The 18635-nt window shown below is 21.2% G+C and overlaps 6 protein-coding genes across 6 annotated transcripts; 1 reads left to right on the top strand and 5 right to left on the bottom strand.

Annotated features, from left to right (window-relative positions):
* Positions 1-142: 142 nt before the first annotated feature.
* On the bottom strand, positions 143-1806 carry PBANKA_0721000 (conserved protein, unknown function; the record flags this gene model as incomplete). Its single annotated transcript, XM_034564126.1, has 5 exons — positions 143-152; positions 296-390; positions 510-596; positions 715-831; positions 964-1806. 5 exons carry the CDS (start codon positions 1804-1806, stop codon positions 143-145), a joined length of 1152 nt encoding a protein of 383 aa, XP_034420954.1.
* A 1390-nt stretch (positions 1807-3196) lies between these two features.
* PBANKA_0720900 (MOLO1 domain-containing protein, putative) lies at positions 3197-4971 on the bottom strand (the record flags this gene model as incomplete). The annotated part of the gene is made up of 9 exons (XM_034564125.1): positions 3197-3225; positions 3323-3384; positions 3501-3544; positions 3667-3686; positions 3861-3959; positions 4079-4242; positions 4357-4423; positions 4576-4773; positions 4857-4971. 9 exons carry the CDS (start codon positions 4969-4971, stop codon positions 3197-3199), a joined length of 798 nt encoding a protein of 265 aa, XP_034420953.1.
* Positions 4972-5576: 605 nt separating this feature from the next.
* Positions 5577-6896, bottom strand: PBANKA_0720800 (RNA-binding protein NOB1, putative; the record flags this gene model as incomplete). The annotated part of the gene is made up of 1 exon (XM_034564124.1): positions 5577-6896. One exon carries the CDS (start codon positions 6894-6896, stop codon positions 5577-5579), a length of 1320 nt encoding a protein of 439 aa, XP_034420952.1.
* A 650-nt stretch (positions 6897-7546) lies between these two features.
* On the bottom strand, positions 7547-11830 carry PBANKA_0720700 (regulator of chromosome condensation, putative; the record flags this gene model as incomplete). The annotated part of the gene is made up of 1 exon (XM_034564123.1): positions 7547-11830. The coding sequence occupies one exon, from the start codon at positions 11828-11830 to the stop codon at positions 7547-7549; it is 4284 nt and encodes a 1427-aa protein (XP_034420951.1).
* Positions 11831-13245: 1415 nt separating this feature from the next.
* On the top strand, positions 13246-14492 carry PBANKA_0720600 (trafficking protein particle complex subunit 3, putative; the record flags this gene model as incomplete). The annotated part of the gene is made up of 6 exons (XM_034564122.1): positions 13246-13305; positions 13462-13559; positions 13691-13790; positions 13928-14110; positions 14245-14328; positions 14454-14492. The coding sequence occupies 6 exons, from the start codon at positions 13246-13248 to the stop codon at positions 14490-14492; spliced, it is 564 nt and encodes a 187-aa protein (XP_034420950.1).
* A 118-nt stretch (positions 14493-14610) lies between these two features.
* On the bottom strand, positions 14611-15234 carry PBANKA_0720500 (conserved Plasmodium protein, unknown function; the record flags this gene model as incomplete). Its single annotated transcript, XM_034564121.1, has 3 exons — positions 14611-14735; positions 14887-15031; positions 15154-15234. The coding sequence occupies 3 exons, from the start codon at positions 15232-15234 to the stop codon at positions 14611-14613; spliced, it is 351 nt and encodes a 116-aa protein (XP_034420949.1).
* Positions 15235-18635: the final 3401 nt, after the last annotated feature.

The raw sequence follows: 18635 nt of genomic DNA, 5'->3' as shown, positions 1-18635 counted from the left end.
CTACAATTAAATCTGCTAATTCCATATCAAATCTCCTTCCACATTTTATTAATTAATTCCTTTAAAATCGTTAATTCTTCGTTTTTTTTTTAAAAGTTAATTAAAAAAAATAAACAATTAAGCTGGCTTATATAATAGATTGCTAATCGAATCTGCAAACAAATTTTAAAAGTTCAAATTATTAAAATACAAATTATAGAAATAAATTAATCTCAAATTACTCAAACAATTTATATGCATGCCCATGTTTGTATGAAGATAAACATAATCTCTCTTTAATTTTTATTAAAATTACAATTTAATTTGAACAGATCCAGACAAAGCTAAATATTTATATGAATAAGATTCTTTAGTAATTATGGATAAAGCTACTTGTATCAATTTTAGTTGCTGCATGGTCATAAACATGAAATATATACATATCTATAATGAAATAATTTACACACATATATACACAACATCCAAATATGTTCTATAAACTCATATAAATATATCCTATTTTCGCTTACTCCAATAAATTCGCATAGTGATAATCCAGATTGAACCTTTATGTTAAACGCCTTATTTATTATATTCTTATTACTCATATGAAGTTCCTAAAAATAAAAAACAAACAATAAATAAATAAGAGAACAATACACCATACACCCATAATTGATTCCAAACATAAAATAATATAATTTCAATTTTGAAAATTTTATATTTTTATCATACTTCCGTTGCTACTTCTTCAAATTCAGTGTCCCCCAAAGAAATAAAATCGATTTTGCTCGAAATATATTGATTACACAAATTTCTATGATCTATAATTATTTCAAAAAACTTTTTTTTCTATAATATTCGAAAAAAATAATGAACTAATATGTAACATACATATATATATGGAGAAAAGAATTCTGGTCATTTTCACATTTAATTTTTTTTTAACACATAATACTTTTTTCCTCATTTTAAAAAGCTTACCTTAGCATTCATCCAATATCGAAAATATTCATACATTTTTAAAGGAGATGGTTCCATATGCTGATCTGTTCGTATTATAGGAATGTTGTATTCATCTAAAACTTTTGAAAATTGAGGAAATAACCATCTTACTGTTTCTATCCATTTATCACTCCTTGCATTTGTTACAATAAATACTCCAGATGATATAGACATAGATAGACGTATCACAGAACATACTGATGATTCAAAGTTATAGTTTTTATTTGTTTGTATTTCTTTTTTTACCTCTTTAAGAGATTGCTCATAACTAAGGTTATATTTAGATGTTAATCTATCCCTAATCCAACATGTAGGAATTAAAGTATCATCCAGATCAAATATTATAACTCTTTTAAAGTTATCTCTATATATATCATATGTAACACTTTTATTATTATTCTTGTTATATTGTAAACTAAACACTCTACTATCAAGACATGACTTATATAAGCATTCATCTTGTCCTGTTAAATAGTTATTGCTAATATTATTATTATATCTATTATAATTTGAGGTACTCTCGTATTTTATAGGGACTTTATTAATTACATTATTAAAATTACTTCGATTAAAGTCTCTTGAATATACTTTTGGATTTATATCAAACTGTGGTTTTATCGTGTTATTGTTATACATACTCAATGCTGTATTATTATTTCCTAATAACATATTTGTATTCATATAAGAAATAGGGAAAGGATTCACATAAACGTTCGATCCATTATTTGAATTTGAGTTTGAGTTATATTTTTGAACAGTTCCATTTTGAATGCACATATTTTGATTTGTATAAGACGGTATATATGCATGAAGTAAATTCATAATTACTGTTTTTTATTTCATAAATTTTGAAAAGCATTATAATACTATTATATACCTTAATATATATGTTACACAAAAAATATATAAAAATTGTATAGTTTACAAATATATGACCATTTATTCTATATCCCCTTTTATTCGTAAACAACCCTATCTATATATTTTTTTTTAATAATTTGTATATGCTCTAGCTTCAATGCTATATTTTCAAAATTCATAAAAAGACAATTTAGCCATACAAATAAACACAAGTTTTCTTAAATCAACATTTATTTTCACAGTTAAGAATATAGAGAAAAATATGTTAACATGCCGATTTTTTCCCAAATAAATATGTATATATATATGGGAATTTAAATTATAACGCTTTTTTATAAAAATATCTCCAATTACATATATGTCTACATTAATATATAATTAAATTTATAATTATGAACGTGTTTTTCCTTTAAATTATATATGGATGGCTTATATTTCGGATCTTATTATTTCAAAATATTTTTAAAATATATAATTATACATGCATATGTAACACAGATATATATATTGTAGCTATAAATATGCAGACAATGTTATCATAAATATCAAATTTTAATTAAGCATAAAAAATAATCTTTATGATTGTCTTATAAGAAATCCCCTTCTCTTGCTTTCATTATTTTATTTTTTATGTTTTGTTCATAAAAAATCATATAATATATGCACAATGCATGCACATATATGTCACTATATATATTACATGTACATAATAATATTGTTATATAGCTATATTATATATTAAATACACTAAATTAATGCGCATAAGTGCACACTTGTTATATAGCCCGGTTATTTAAACAGGAGGGGGAAATATATATAGTTATTTCCAATATAATTTATTTTATTTTTTTGCAGCAATATCCCCAAAACTATATTCTTATGTACATACATATTTTTTAAGCTTGCTACCAATTTTTTTTTATTTATAATAAGCCAAAAAACGCTTGAAATTAGTCTACTTATTTTATATACTTTTATAACATCCAAAAAAAGGATACATTTAAAACTCAACAAAAATATACATAGCATAAATAATAAATTTATAAAGAATAACAATTTTAATATTCAAAAAATTCAAATATGTTTGCTTTTATTAAGAATGGGCTAATAAAAAAATGAAATACACACACACAAATATCTTCAAAACAAAACTATTATTGCCTTGTTTTAATACAAAATAATTTAATTGAAAATATTTTCACACAGTGAAACAAAAAAAGAAAATAATTGTTTCAATTTTACGATTTTTTTTATTTGAGAATATTTTATTTAAGTATTAATGCATGACTTGTAATTAAAATTAAGAAAAATAAATTTAACTCTACAAAAAATTTGGTTGATCATCAAATAATTAATTTGCCTTTTGTGCATCGGAGAAAACTAAGAAAAATAAAAAAAAACATGTGTAACCCTATTATTAATTTTTATGAAATAATAAATTGAGTAATGCAAAAATACATATGCTCTTGAGGAATACCTATTAAAATGCAAGCCAAATAACTGAGTCCCACTATGACGGCAATAGTAAGAGCAACAACCCTAAATATGCAAGAACGAAATGTTTTATGTTATTCATTTTTCTCACTATATATGTATGCTTATAAACGTATATATTATTTGGATTTTTATTAAGACGTGTCTGTCTTCTTAATTACATTTGGGCCGTTTGTGTGGACGGTATTATTTCCTCTGTTAAATACTACGCAAGGTTAAAAAAATATATATAATAATAATAATAATAATAATAATAATAATAATAATAATAATAATAATAATAATATAATTATTTATTTAAAAAAGTAAAACAACGTAAACATATACCTGAGATGTCAGTTTCACAGCTGCAAAAAATGAAAGAAAAAAAATATATGAGTATTAATGTATAGATATAGCAATTATATCTAAGGTGATCGAATGTTATTTGCTATATAAAATGGCCACAAAAATTATACATTTTTTCTTCAATATAGATAGTATTATAAATTCTTAAGAAATTATTATTTCCATTTTTTTACCTCTCAAAATAGAATATTCCAAAGAGTATCGTCTTATATATTGTTTAAAAGTTTTGTTCATAGAACTAGCTGTTCTGAAATTAATTATCGATTGCGCTCCTGTGTTAATAAATTAAAAACCGTTTTCATTTTAGCTACTACTCCCATCAGTCCATACATATATATAGTTGCATATATAAAATATTCTTTGTTTTATTAAAATAAAAATCTTTGATAACCTTTTTTCCATTTCAAAACAAAATTTATATCATCCTTTACAAAAAGAAGTAAAATTCCATCGTTACAACTTGTGTTACCCAATCTCCAATACTCTAATATATGTGATCCAAATGTATCTGCACTAATTCCATAAGGCAATTTTTTAACTAAGGCCACCCCTAATCTTTTTTTTTTTTACAAATTTAATAAATTTATATTGTATAATTAGCAATGAAAAACTTATAAAAAATTATTTTATTTTTTCTTATAAATGAAATAAAAAAAATATGCATATTACACGTAAGGAACTTTTCCTTTGGTTATGCAATAATGGCTAGAGTTTCTTCTTTGATAACTTAATATTTCTTTAGAAAATAAAACAAAAATTTATAAAATAGCATATTTTCTTTTTTTATATTTACAAGCTAATATGATAACTTCTTTTTCGTTTTTATTAATTAAAATGAAAATAAGTCATAGTTAAATAAATATATATATGTGTGTGTATGTGCAATACCTTCAATTTTGTCTGCTGTATATGTAGACAATATTTTATTAGGATCACATATGTAAGAATATTTTAATCCATTTCTATTACACAAAGAAGGATGAATAAATGGATTTGGAAAATTCTCTAAAGTCACATCCATCAAATAAGATGGCTTCAATAAATCATCACTTATAGTTTCATTTCCAAGGAACATATTTATATCATCTATATTTTTTTTTAAGAATTATATTATTAATTTGAACACAATATTTGACAATATTTTAAATTTATTTAATTTTATTTTCTACCTTTTCTGTTTTTGCTAAATATAAAAGGCGGGTTTTCTATAGGAATTTTAGCCAATACAATTGAATAGCATGCAATATACAGAAAAAAAAATAAAAAAATTATAATTTCTTTCATTTTGTGTGTCAAATAATTTATTTAATTTAATGAATAATTAAAAAAAAGCATCAATTAAAAAAAAATATATTAATTAAAAAATTTTTTGTTGTTTCAATGTAACTACTATGATGGTTTTATTTTCCTTTGACGTAATAGACTTATCTTTTTTTTTTGAACAAAACTTATGAAGCGTATATAAACAATGCACATATAACTTACTACAATTTCAAGTAAACTATATTTTGTTTCAAAGTGGCATACTTCTTTCTATTCGCGCACAAGCAAGCGATTTAGGCAAGTTTGAGAATATAAGAAATTGCTATTTTTATTTCGTCATTATTTTTGTTTTGTTATTATTTCTTTTGGCTGTATGTACACACTTTTGGCAGCAGATTACTAAATAAATATTTTACTTTTTGGATAAAATTTAGAAAAAAAGTCAAATAGTTTTTAAAAGTTTTATTTTCATATGCAACATATATGCGGGCAAATGCACGTGCCTCGAAATTTTAAAACGAAGAAAAAACGTGCAATTGCTTGCAAAGAATAACAAAAAAATTAAAATTAATAAAAAGGTACATATATATAGTCATTTCATACCAACACTTCAATGTATCATCAATTCATTTCCTTTTATGGTGAGTATTTCGTTTACCTCCTACAATAATTTTGGGATTTTTAAGAATAGCTATTTTACCATTTTTTAAGGTTGTTCTATATGTCCAGTCATTTATATATTCACCCATATTTTCATCCTTAAAAGGGTATTTAATATTTTTTTGACTATCATATAATTTTTTTTGATAATTTAAATATTGCTTTCTTCCTCCTATTAATAATTCATCTTCTCTAAATATCTGAAGCTTATCTTCAAATTTATTTTTGGATTTATTTTTATTTTTTTTTTTGGGAATACTAAATATAGTATTTTTATAATTTACTTTAAAATTGGGGATTTTTACAACTAATTTTTTTAATTCATTATCCACAATTACATTAACTTTTCTCAAACTATTATTGCCACACTTTGAGCAAAATAACAACGAATTTTTTCTCATAAAAAAATAACATGATGTACATATATATCCCCATAATTTAATAGATCTTATTTGATATCCATCAATAGTTATAACATTTAACCCAATTTGATATAATACATTTTGCATAGCATAATCTGTTGTAACACATGCTATATCACTTTCAAATTTTTTATTTTGATCTACATTTAAATTAAATACATCAAAATTATTCACATTAATCCATTTACCCCCATCATCATCATTTTTATTTTCATCAACTTCTACCACTTCTTCTTTTATTGTTTCTATCCCAAAGATCTTTTTATTTTTCTCCTCCCCATCTTCCCCCACTTCTTCCTCAGTAACCTCGTCGCCTTCTTCATCTTCTTCATCTTTTTCACCTTCTTCATCTTCATCTTTTTCCTTTTTTTCATCCTCTTCTACCTCCTCCTTTTCTTCCACTTCGCCATCTTCCCGTTTTTCAAAAGTATCTGTTTTATTATTTCGATTATTTTTAGAATTAAGGTTGGAATAGTCATATTGAACATCGTCATATTTATAAATGGTTTCCATGGGGCTAGCATTTAACTTTGAAACATCTCCAAATTTTCTATGTAAATTATATGTCAATGCTATGACTTCTATATCTACTTCACTTAATGAATCATAGTCCCCAGTTAATTTTGAAAAATGCTTTATAAAATTAATATCATTTTGCTCAGCTCTTGATATTTTTAGTAAAGGAAGTATATTGTTTAATTTATTTCGTGATGATTCATCTTTAATTTCTTTGATTACGCCTTCTGTTATATAACAATCATAATTCATAAACAAAAAATCTTTAAATTTAATTAAACTGTTCGAATCTAATACATATTTTTTTTTTTTCTTTTCCACGATGTTACTTTTATTTTCGCCTTTCATTTTTTTTTTTTTTACATTTCCTTTAGTTAAGAGTTTGTTTTTATTTTGCAAAAAATACAAATATATATATATATATCAACCTGTATGAACAAAATTAAACTTTACAAAAGTTAAAAAAAAAATTACAAATATTCTATTTTATTATCATCATTTATATAAAGTGGAATAAAGCTACGTGTAGAGAATTTAGCTATTCCATTATTTTTTTTATAACTTATCAGTTTATATATTATAAATTAAATGTTACAATTTATTTTAGTTTAAATTATATATTTTTATAGAAAATTGAAGAAAAAAATATCACTCAAACAATTTATTTTATAATGCATATAATACTGATAATATGTAGGTAATATTTTTTTTTCATAAACTTATATTTTTCCTAAAATGAAAATAAAATTTTTTAATATAATTATTTTTACAAATATAACATACTTGTTGTTTCTTCATTTATTTTAATTTTTTTTTGTTATTTTTGTTTTATTATATTTTTACAAAACATTCCTTATTTTACAACTATAGTACAACGGATGATAAAATGTAGTTACAAAACTACTTAATTTATGAAACATGAAAAAAACAATATATTTATTTTAATACCAAATAAAGATTCTCAAAAAATTTTAAGAAATTATTTTAATCCTTATTATTTATGATAATATATCAATTTCTACCAAAATAAGTGAATGGTAATCCCCACATGCAACATCTAATAAGTTAATGTTTACAATATGATCTGAATTATATTTATTGTTATTATTTTTTTTTTTATGATATCTAAAATAATTCCATAAACATGAATTTCTTTTTTTAAAAATTTTAAAATGTCTTTTTATATTTTTATTATTATTTAATTTATCATAACAATTTTTTTTTTTTAAAATATCATCATTTATATTATCAATATATTTTAATATTAAATTTCGAACATTTTCTTTTTTATTTCTCAAAGATAATTTTCGTTTATTTTTTATTGAATCGCCTTTTTCATCACTTATATAAATAGATAATGAATGATCATTTTCGTCACTCTTTGATTCACTATCTTTTTGTATATCATTATAATATTCAGGTTTTAAAAAAAATATTTCACTTCTTTTCCCATTTTTTTCATTTATATCATTTTCTTCATATAACTTATTATAAAAAGATCCTAATTTATTAAATATACACCCGTGATGACTTTCTTTAGTTTTATTCAATTCTTCACTAAAATCAAAATTTATACTTTTATTTGATATACCATTTGGATTATTGTTATACATATCTTTTAATATCAAGCCCATGCTACTGTCTGAATTATTTTGATCATATATTTCATTTATTTTTTTACACATATTTTTTCTTTTATTTATATTATTATCATAATTTTCTGAAACAGATCTATATATTCGAAAACCTTCATAATGATTTTTCCATTTTAAACAATATTTATAGTCCAATACATTTTCAAATACAGAAAATGATTTATTTACATAATTTCTATTTTTTATTTGAGTTAAATTAAGGTTATTATTCTCCATATAATTATTTTTCAATTTTATCACATTTTCTAAGTCATAATTTTGACATGTTTCTTTTCTTAAATTAAATAAGCAATCATTTCTTTGTATTTTTCTTATCCTTCCCATTCGGTTTAACTCATTTAATCTCTCATTTACTTCCATTTCTTCAATTGTTATATCCTTACTTTTCCACTTTTTATATGTTTCGTTATTTTCAAATTCATCTTTAAATAAATTATTTTCCAAACAATAATTATGAACATTGTTTTGTTCGGTGTATTGTGTATTTGAATAATTAGAAAATAAAATAAATTTATTTTTACTAATTTGAGAACTAATTGATTTATCATTTATCGAAAAATCTCGATCTAAATATGATATATTCATTTTTAATAAATTATGTGATTGATTTTTATAACTTTGATCATTATCATTCACCCAACTATTCATACTTCTACTTTCATAAATATTATATTCTCTATTTTTTCTTTTACTTTTTATCTTAAAAAAATTATGATATTTTTTGTTATTATTTTTTAATATTATTTTGTCTATCAACTTATTTTTATGAACATGTACAGGCACATTACTTTGTTTGCAATGACTAGGTAATATTATTTGTCCATATTCTGAATTTCCAATACAATATAAATTATTTTCAGAACCATTATTTCGAAAAATATCAAATGTAGATGCACTATTTTCCCATTCTATATATCCACTATTTCTAATACTGTTATCAAGCTTCTTATCTTTTAACATTTTGCTAATTGGTGATGATGTTAAAAATATACAGAAATTTTTTCCAACCCCAACACGAAATATTTGTATATTATTTATTTCTCCTAAATTATTTTCATTATATATATATAAAGGTTTCATTATTTTTTCAAAAAATATATTTGTCTTATTTATATGATAGTCATAAGTATCTACTTTAAAGTTTTTGTTTTCTTTATCAGTCTGTTCAATATCAAATTTTCTTTTATTTAATTTTATTTCTTTAAATAATTCACAATTTTTAAACATGTTAATATTATTATAATTTATTTTATTTGTATAATATCCTTGTGAAATATCAGCTGGGGTGCTTAAATGAAATTTGTTATTTATATAATATATGTTTCCATAATTTTTTTTAGACAATATATTTTCATTTATATTTATCAAATAATATAAATCAGTATATTTAACATAATAAATATTATCACCTCCTCGAGTTAAAACATAATTTGAAAAATATTTCAAAATATTTTTTTTAGAATTTTCCCTCATATTTTTCAAAAGAATATTACGTCGGTATTTATCACCAGCATTTTTATTTGTATATAAGAAATTATTATTCAATCCATTTATGTTTAAAAAATTTATTGGGGCAACAAAAACTATATGGGTACTTGAAGATACAATATTAGATATATATAAATTGCTCAAACATTTTATTTTTGTTATTTTTATAAAATCTTTATAATAATATTGATAATTTTTTTTTTCAAAAAAACATATTTTTATTTTCATTCCTTTTGCTAACCCGTTTTTTTTTACATTTGTTTTTTTCTCTGTCTTTTTTTTATTCTTGTTTAATAAGTACCCCCATACATAAACTGATCTTTCCTCTGTCAAACATAAACTATGATATTTCCCTAAACTTATTTGAATTATATTTTTATTTTTTATTTTTATGTTTCGTGGAATGTTTACATATTTATTGCTATTGCTTCTATATAACTGTTCATTTTCATTCACTTTTTTTTTTTTTTTCATCTTTTCATTTATATATGAACAATCTATTTGTCCATATTTATTCCATCCCCACATCCACAAATTTTTATTTCCATCAATTATTGAACTAGTGTATGCTCCACATTCTATATAAATTATAGGATGGGAAATATTTGGATATTTATAATTATCACTAAAAAAAAATCTATCACTTTTTTTACACACATTCTTTATATTATCTTTTCTTGAAGTACTAAGTTGATAATTTTTATATTTATTATTTTTGTTTAGTTTAAAATGCTTATCATCTAAAGGAATCATAAATGGTTTACTTGTATATTTTATTTTTTTATCATAACGATTTGTCAATCCTAATTGTCCTTTTTTATTGCAACCAAATGTGAAAACATATCCACCATAAGTTAAAATCATTGTATGGTATGAACCTAAACTTATGTTTTTTACTTTATGTTTATATCTAAAATATTTCAATGGCATTAATTTATATATATATGGCCATAAAGTATATTTTTTTTTTTTATCAAATACAGAAAAAATACTTTTATTTTTACCTAATTTATTCTTCTTATCATCTTTAACAAGCTTATATTTATTCCAATTATTTCTCATTTTATTTTTTTCTCCTATTTGTTTATATTGTGTATAAACAGATTTTTTAGGGTTAATTCCTAATTGTCCATAATTATTTAATCCCCATAAACATACAAATCCTTGCTTACTTATTATTCCTGAGTGAAATTTTCCACATCGTATTTCTTTTGGATCAAAATATTCTTTTTCTTTTTTCCTTCCCACATTTTCATTTACCAACAAAAAGTCATCATATTCAGTTAACTTTTTTTTTTTGTAATTTATTTTACTATCATATAAAAAAAACTCATTTTTATCGATTCCATTTTTATCGCCTTCATTTTTATCGTTTTCATTTTTGTCTTTTTCATTTCTATAAATTGAAACACTATTACTTCGCTTCTTATTTTTCTTGACACAACGATCACTTATTTTTTTGTTATAACCCACCTCATTTTCTACATCACCATCTTTAAATCGTGTAAATATATTCCTATATAGTTCATTATCAAATTGATGCTTTTCATAATTTTTTTCTTCAATTTTTTTTTTTTTTAATGTGAAAAATGATAAATGGCTAGAATGTCGTGTTAACATTTGTTTGGGAAAATTATCACAACAAATAGACTTATTCATATCACATGCTTGCATAGAATTTATGTTTCTCTTTTTTATTTCGTTTAATATATTATTAAATTTTTTATATATTTTTTTACATTTTTCTTCTTTTTTATTGTTTTGAGGATTTCTTGATTTTTTTTTATTTATAGGAATAGAAAAAATATCGATAAACCCAACTTTTTTATTTTTTTCAGATCCCAATTGCCCAAAATCATTATTACCCAAGCTAATTAATATATTTTTTTTTTCAATATTATTATTACAATTTGATGAATATTTTGATATATTTGATAAGCTATCCCAAGTTTGTCTTTTCTTAAAAGATGTTTTTTTTTTTATATTTAATTCGTCTAATAAATTATATTTTGAATATCTTTTTATTATATTACTCTCTTTTTTCCCTTTTACATTTTCCATACATAGCATATTTATTTCTTCTTCATTATTTTTTTCCAAATTTATTAATTTATTCTTTTCTTTCTCAATATTTGCCATCTTATAATAATTCCCATTTTATGCTACTAAACAAACAGCAAGTTTGTATATACCCACACACACATACAACCAAATATATATATAAAGTATATAATATATATTTTTTCTCAAATAGTAGACAAATAAAAAAAAAATTTCCTTTTTAATTACTTTCCCCTATACTTAATTATCTTTCTGTTTACACAAAAGAAAGATGTTTTCGTTTTTTTCACAAAATTTCCAAATTATATATATATTCATTTTTTTTATAATAATTTTCTTAAATTATTTAATAAAACAACTATTAGTGAATTTTTTTTTTGTTGCTCTTATAAAATTGGGGGATATTATACACACACATATATATATATTGTTGTTTGCCCACAGGAAATTTTTAATAATCCCATATACAATATAGATTAACAAATAAATAAATCTTTACATTTAAAAAATTAAAAAATATAAATATATACTATATATTCATTTTCAAAAATTAAAAAAAAATTATATATGTACAAATTTTCTACCACAATGAAACCCCAAAAAAACCCAACGAAAAAAACGAATTCTTTTTAGGAGTTAAAAATATTTACACCTTTGAATTAACATATACAAATATATATTTTTTTTATTATTATCCACACTTTTTAATATATTTCATAAAAAATAAAGAAAACTTATACCCAAATTTTCCATTTTGAGAAATTAGGAAAATAAAAAAGAAAAAGTAAAAACCACACCAAATAAAGAATTAAATGCAGAAAAACTAATATTTAACAAATTTTTTAAATTATCACAATTTTTTAAATTATCGCCATTTTAAAGCATTCAATATACATCATATTATTTCAATGGGTTAAATAACTATTGTTATTAATAAAAAACTATCATTAAATAATTTAATAATAATTTTTGAATGCTCAATTGATCTACATTTATTCATAACACATTTGGAAAACAACTTAAAAAGGGATAATTGTGGAAAACCCCATTTGTTTTTTTCTGCAAACTTATTCGTTATTTTTCTGATATTTATTCATTAACTTTTATAATTCCATTTGGATTATTATCTTATCCAAAACCCCAAACGATGGAAATCGTGAAAAAAATAAATACGTTCATATATAAATCTATATTTTATAATTTCGCTACCTACATAAATGTTTGGGAGTTCTAAATAATGTTCACACTTTAAATGAATAAAAAAAAGAATAAATAATTAAAAAAAAAAAATTTTTTTTTTTTATAATATTGACGTGGACCATAAGGTATACATTTTTGCTAAATAAATAACATGCAATTTTTCAGAAAAAAACATAATAAATAAATTAACGAGTTTCATTGATATTTCAAAATAAATACTTTTAGAAAGTAAATAGTTTACATTCTTATATTATCATAATATCTAGTTGTTAATATCATTTTAAGACCCCAAAATGTTAAAAGATAAATATGAAAAACAAGGAGATGCTATATTTGCAAAATTAGAAAAAGTGGTAAATACATAAAATAAAATAATTTTTTTTCCCATTTTATACATGTTCATATATATCTTTGATATATCATCATAGATCCGAATGAAATCATCTATTTAATATCCTAAAAATTGTAACATTTTTTCAAAATATTTATATATATATATATTATTATAGAACTCAGAATTATTGTCCTTTACATATGGAGCTTTAGTAAGCCAGTTGCTGAAAGATTTTGAGATTATTGATGAAGTTAATGATCAATTAAGTAAAATGTAAACAACCCTAATACTCGAAAACACTAATATCTATAAATTTTCACAATATATTCATGTAATTAAAATATAAATAAATAAAATATGTACACACATATATATATTCATGCTAAACGTTTTACTTTTCTTAGGGGCCATAATATCGGGGTACGACTTATCGAAGAATTTCTCGCAAAATCCGAGATTTCTTTTTGTGAAGATTTTGAAGAAACAATGGAAGTTATAGCAAAGGTAACCTTATTAAAAAAATTAATATATGAAAAAAATGCTACCAAAATTTTTTTTTTAATTCACAACTACGTCATATACAGATTTATTATTTTCACTAATGTAAAAATACATATCATTTTCATTCTTCTCTTTTTTAGGTAGCATTCAAGATGTTTCTAGGAATAACCGGCACAGTTACTTGTGTAAATAAAGATTCGAATATATATTCGATCATTTTTCATGAAAATCCTTTATGCGATTTTGTTGAATTACCAAAATCCCTATCGTCTTTAAATTATTGTAATTTATTTTGTGGAGTAATCAAAGGAGCTTTAGAGCAAGTAAGTTTTTTTTTCATAAACCAAATAATTGATTTCAATGCTTTCAACATATCTAAATTTCACTCTTTTGTCTATCCTCAATAGATAAACAATTTGGCAAAATACGTATATACATATCCCATTTTTTCCCATAGATTCGAATACGTGTAACATGCTACTTTGTCAAAGACATGTTAAAAGGCGACGATTATTATGAAATGTATATCCAATTACAAGAGGTATATATTTTTTACTATGAATATATAAACCTATGCATTAATATTTACATTCCTATAATAGTTGTATATATATTTTGACGTATTATTTAAAAATGATCATATATTTTTTTTTCCTATAATTTCAGATTATGAAAGAAGAAATTTTAAATGACGAAGAATCTTAGATTTTTTAAATTAAAGTTTTTTATATTTTTTTAATAATACAAATAAAAAATGTACATAAATATATAATACTTTTTTGTGTCTTAAAAAAATATATGAATTTTTTATATATAAAATATATTATGTTATATTTTTTGTAAATTCTTCATAACAATTATTAAAAAATTTTTTTTCGATTTCAATTGATTTTATTAAATTTAACGGAATTAAAACATCACTGCAATCTCTTATATAAGCTTGACTACCTTCAAAAGGAAAAAAAAAAAAAAAATACACTCCCAATTTTTATAATAATATATAGATTTATGCCATTTAGTTATACATGGACTAATTAAATGACTAGGAATACAACTCACTTATTTCCCTAAACAAATATATATACACACATATGCGTACCATGTATAGGGGAACCTTTGTAGTGTTCCTCACAACCCATAAGAAATAAATAATGTTTATCCAAATATTTTATAGAACCCCAAAACTCTCTATTATCTTTTACTGTAACTTTAAAACTCGAATATCTACCCTCATTCATTATCATCTGTATTTTATACAAAAATATTCAGAATATATCCATTCATAGAAAAACATAAATATACAAATATTAACTTATTTTTTATGTGAAAAAAAAATGTCATATTTTATTTAAAAAGAATTCCTTACCTCTAAAAAGGCTCTTAATGTTTCTTTTTTCCCAATACCTTTTAATAAATTCTCTTTATTTTCAATAATAGTGGAACTCATTTTTCAATACATATTTCGAACAATAATAAACAATACCACACAAAATATATTTATATATATTTATACTATTCTTATATTTGAAATACATTTTTGCTATTTACAAAAAAAAATATATAAAACTTGTTTATCATTATAAATGGTAATAGGAAAAAAATATTTAATAATATAAAGAAATAAGTGTAATTATTTTTTAATAAAATTTTGGAATGTTTAACCTTTTCTAAAAATATTAAGATAATTTTTTCCTTATATTATATAATACATATTACCTTGTAAATATATCTCTCTTTTATATAACGACAATATATGTATGTCTATATTTTAATGAACAAAACATATTTTAAAATTTCCTTTTATCATCAAATGCCAATATAATAAACACTTTTTTTATAAATTAAACAAAAAATATTATTACATATTTTTGGAAGGACTTATAATTCCATTAGTACTTATTATCTTATTTTTTATGATGGTGCATAAAGATAATTAAAAATACAAAAAGTTATTATAAAGCATTTTTTTTTACATTCCTTTCACAACTATATAAAATATGGATGTACAAGGGTTCAAAAAGGGCGTGAACAAATATTCTTATTTTAATATACATAAGGACAATTTCGAAAATTAAATAATTCGTACTAAATATATTTTACTGGTATACAATTTGTATTGTCTGCAAAATGGGCTTATCAGAAAATACAACATAGCATCCATATACTGTGTATATTTTTAATACACATATATATTTTTTTCAGCCCCAAAATTTAAACAAGATCAATATGAAATAAGAACATGCATTAAAAATGGGTGCAAACTTCCACAATATTCTTATATAAATATACTAAAATGTTGATAGATATCAGCATATCTAGTTTTGCTCAAAATAAAGTATATCGATTCATAAATCATATACTATATATCTATATTAAAGGTCTCTTTAAGCATATTGCATGCTTCATTTATATGATATATTATATACACTTACAACCTTTTTATTTCTATATGTACAATTTTTATTTTCACATGTACAATGTACATTTATTATATCATATACATATTTATATTTATGTCAATTTTCGCATATTCATATGCTCATATATTTATGTAGTTGACAGCCCAGCCATGGTTTATATACAAATGCTACCTTCCTTTTACAACCCAATATAACTTAAAGTTTTTTTAAACTTACAATTTTATAAAGTGTTATATACATACAAGAACAATAATATAATACCCAGAAAAATAGGATTTTCAATCATTTATTTAATGCATTATTATATAAGCATAGCTAATGGGATTTTTATAAATTCTCTTTATATATAATATAATTTCGAATTAATTTTTAAACATGCAATAAAACCACTATAAAATATATTATTTGACGATCTTTAAGGCTTATTATAAGTAGTTATTCCCCTCCCCATTTATTATTATTTCATTATAAATAACATATATTCATATTTCTCATATTGTGGATATTCAATATAATGATTATTATAAAACGAATATCTGAAGAAATGCCTTTTAAATAATAGTATATACTAAGGCAATTTAATATTATCAGATAATACTTTTTTCTTTATTTATCCCGCAAATATACATAAGTTTTTTTTTAATTATTTTATATATTTATATTTATGTATAAAACAAAATCAATAAAATGCAATATTGGTAATGTCAATAACTAATATATATATATAAATCAATAATATATATTGTAATAAATTATATTTAATATTATAAAAGCATTAATATAATCAAATTTACAAGTATATATTTATAATTATTTGAATTATAATATTTTTAATGTTCATATTTCTTTTTCTTTAAATTGTTTTTTTGTTGCCTTAAAAAAAATGCAATAATTTTTTTTTTTTTTCAGAGCAACATTAATATTTTTATAAGGGTTGATTAAAAAAATAAAAAATAAATATTATATAACTATTTATCAAATTATATTATATTATTTATTTTTTACTAATAAATGTATTTTTTATTAATTTTTTAAAATATATTTTTTAAGTTGAATTTGTCATTAAATTTGCGAATAAATAATAAATATTTATATAACAAAATTCATGAATGTTGCATAAAACATATTTAAATTGTATATTTTATAAAAAAAGAAAACAAAAAATTTGAACAAAAATTTAATATCAATAATTTTTTCTTTTTTTTTAATGCATTATTATTTCTTTACATATATATATAATATAATAACCTGTATTTCATTATACTATATCAAATTACCTTTTTTAACTATTTTCATTTAATTGTATATATTTTTTATCGTCTGACAGAGGGTTTTATATATAGGAAGAATATATATTTCCTGCTCTCTGACAATTGTTTTTATATTAAATATTTACTATCATATTTTACGTTGCTATTGTTGTTATAATATATATGTATATATTTACAGTTATAATTACAATAATTATTACAACAGCTATTGCTTTTTTTTCTTTCTACATTAACTCACTGTATAATATATATAATATTGCTCATATAATTAACTTTTTTATGCATTTATCCTCGTATATATATATTCATACATCCACAGTTATATTACTATATGACTGATATATGTGTGACATATATATAATGTATATTTTATATTTCATATTCAAAATATACATAAGTGTATATGCATATTTTTATTAATATGCTATATATATTTATATATAAATGCATGCTTATATGCATTTTTAATTCATATACACAATTAGCGAGTCTTATTACTAATAATGCTTACATGTTAATATAAAAGCGAGCAAAATAAAAAAAAATATGTGCATATCATATAATTATTAGCAAATATATATATAATATGGCATATTTTTTTTATTTTTTGAAGTTTTCATATTAACGTTAAGAAAATTTATGTTACGAAAGCGAGTCCACTAGTACTTTATGTTTTTGAAATAGTGTGTGTATAGTACATTCATTTATTCACATTTACATATATATTCATGTTCATATATATTTTATATTTATTTATATATTGTATTTTTCTAATATATTTATAAACAAAGAACTTATTTTTCTTTTATAGCAAATACATATAATTTTTATTTATTTGTTTTATATTTCAATGCATTTTAATAACCCATAAAAGTTAATAACATTTGTTTTCATTTTTCGTTTATAAAACAGTGTTTTAAAGATAACTTATAACGCATTAATAATCTTAAGATCAGTATATTTTATTTATATTGTATATGCTTTTATATTTATGCATTCTTAATATATGTATATATATATTTGTACATGATAATACCTTTTATTGTAGCGAATAGTATATAGTACCTATTATGAAAAGCGAAAATTGTTTTACTATATGCACATACTATATAAATGAGCATTTTGCAAATTTACAATATTAAATGCATATGACTATA

Source organism: Plasmodium berghei, assembly GCF_900002375.2.
Source record: "Plasmodium berghei ANKA genome assembly, chromosome: 7".
In the NCBI taxonomy this organism is placed as follows: Eukaryota; Apicomplexa; class Aconoidasida; order Haemosporida; family Plasmodiidae; genus Plasmodium; species Plasmodium berghei.
The sequence above is the reverse complement of the archived record's forward strand: the minus strand, read 5'-3'. Positions and strand labels throughout refer to the sequence as shown.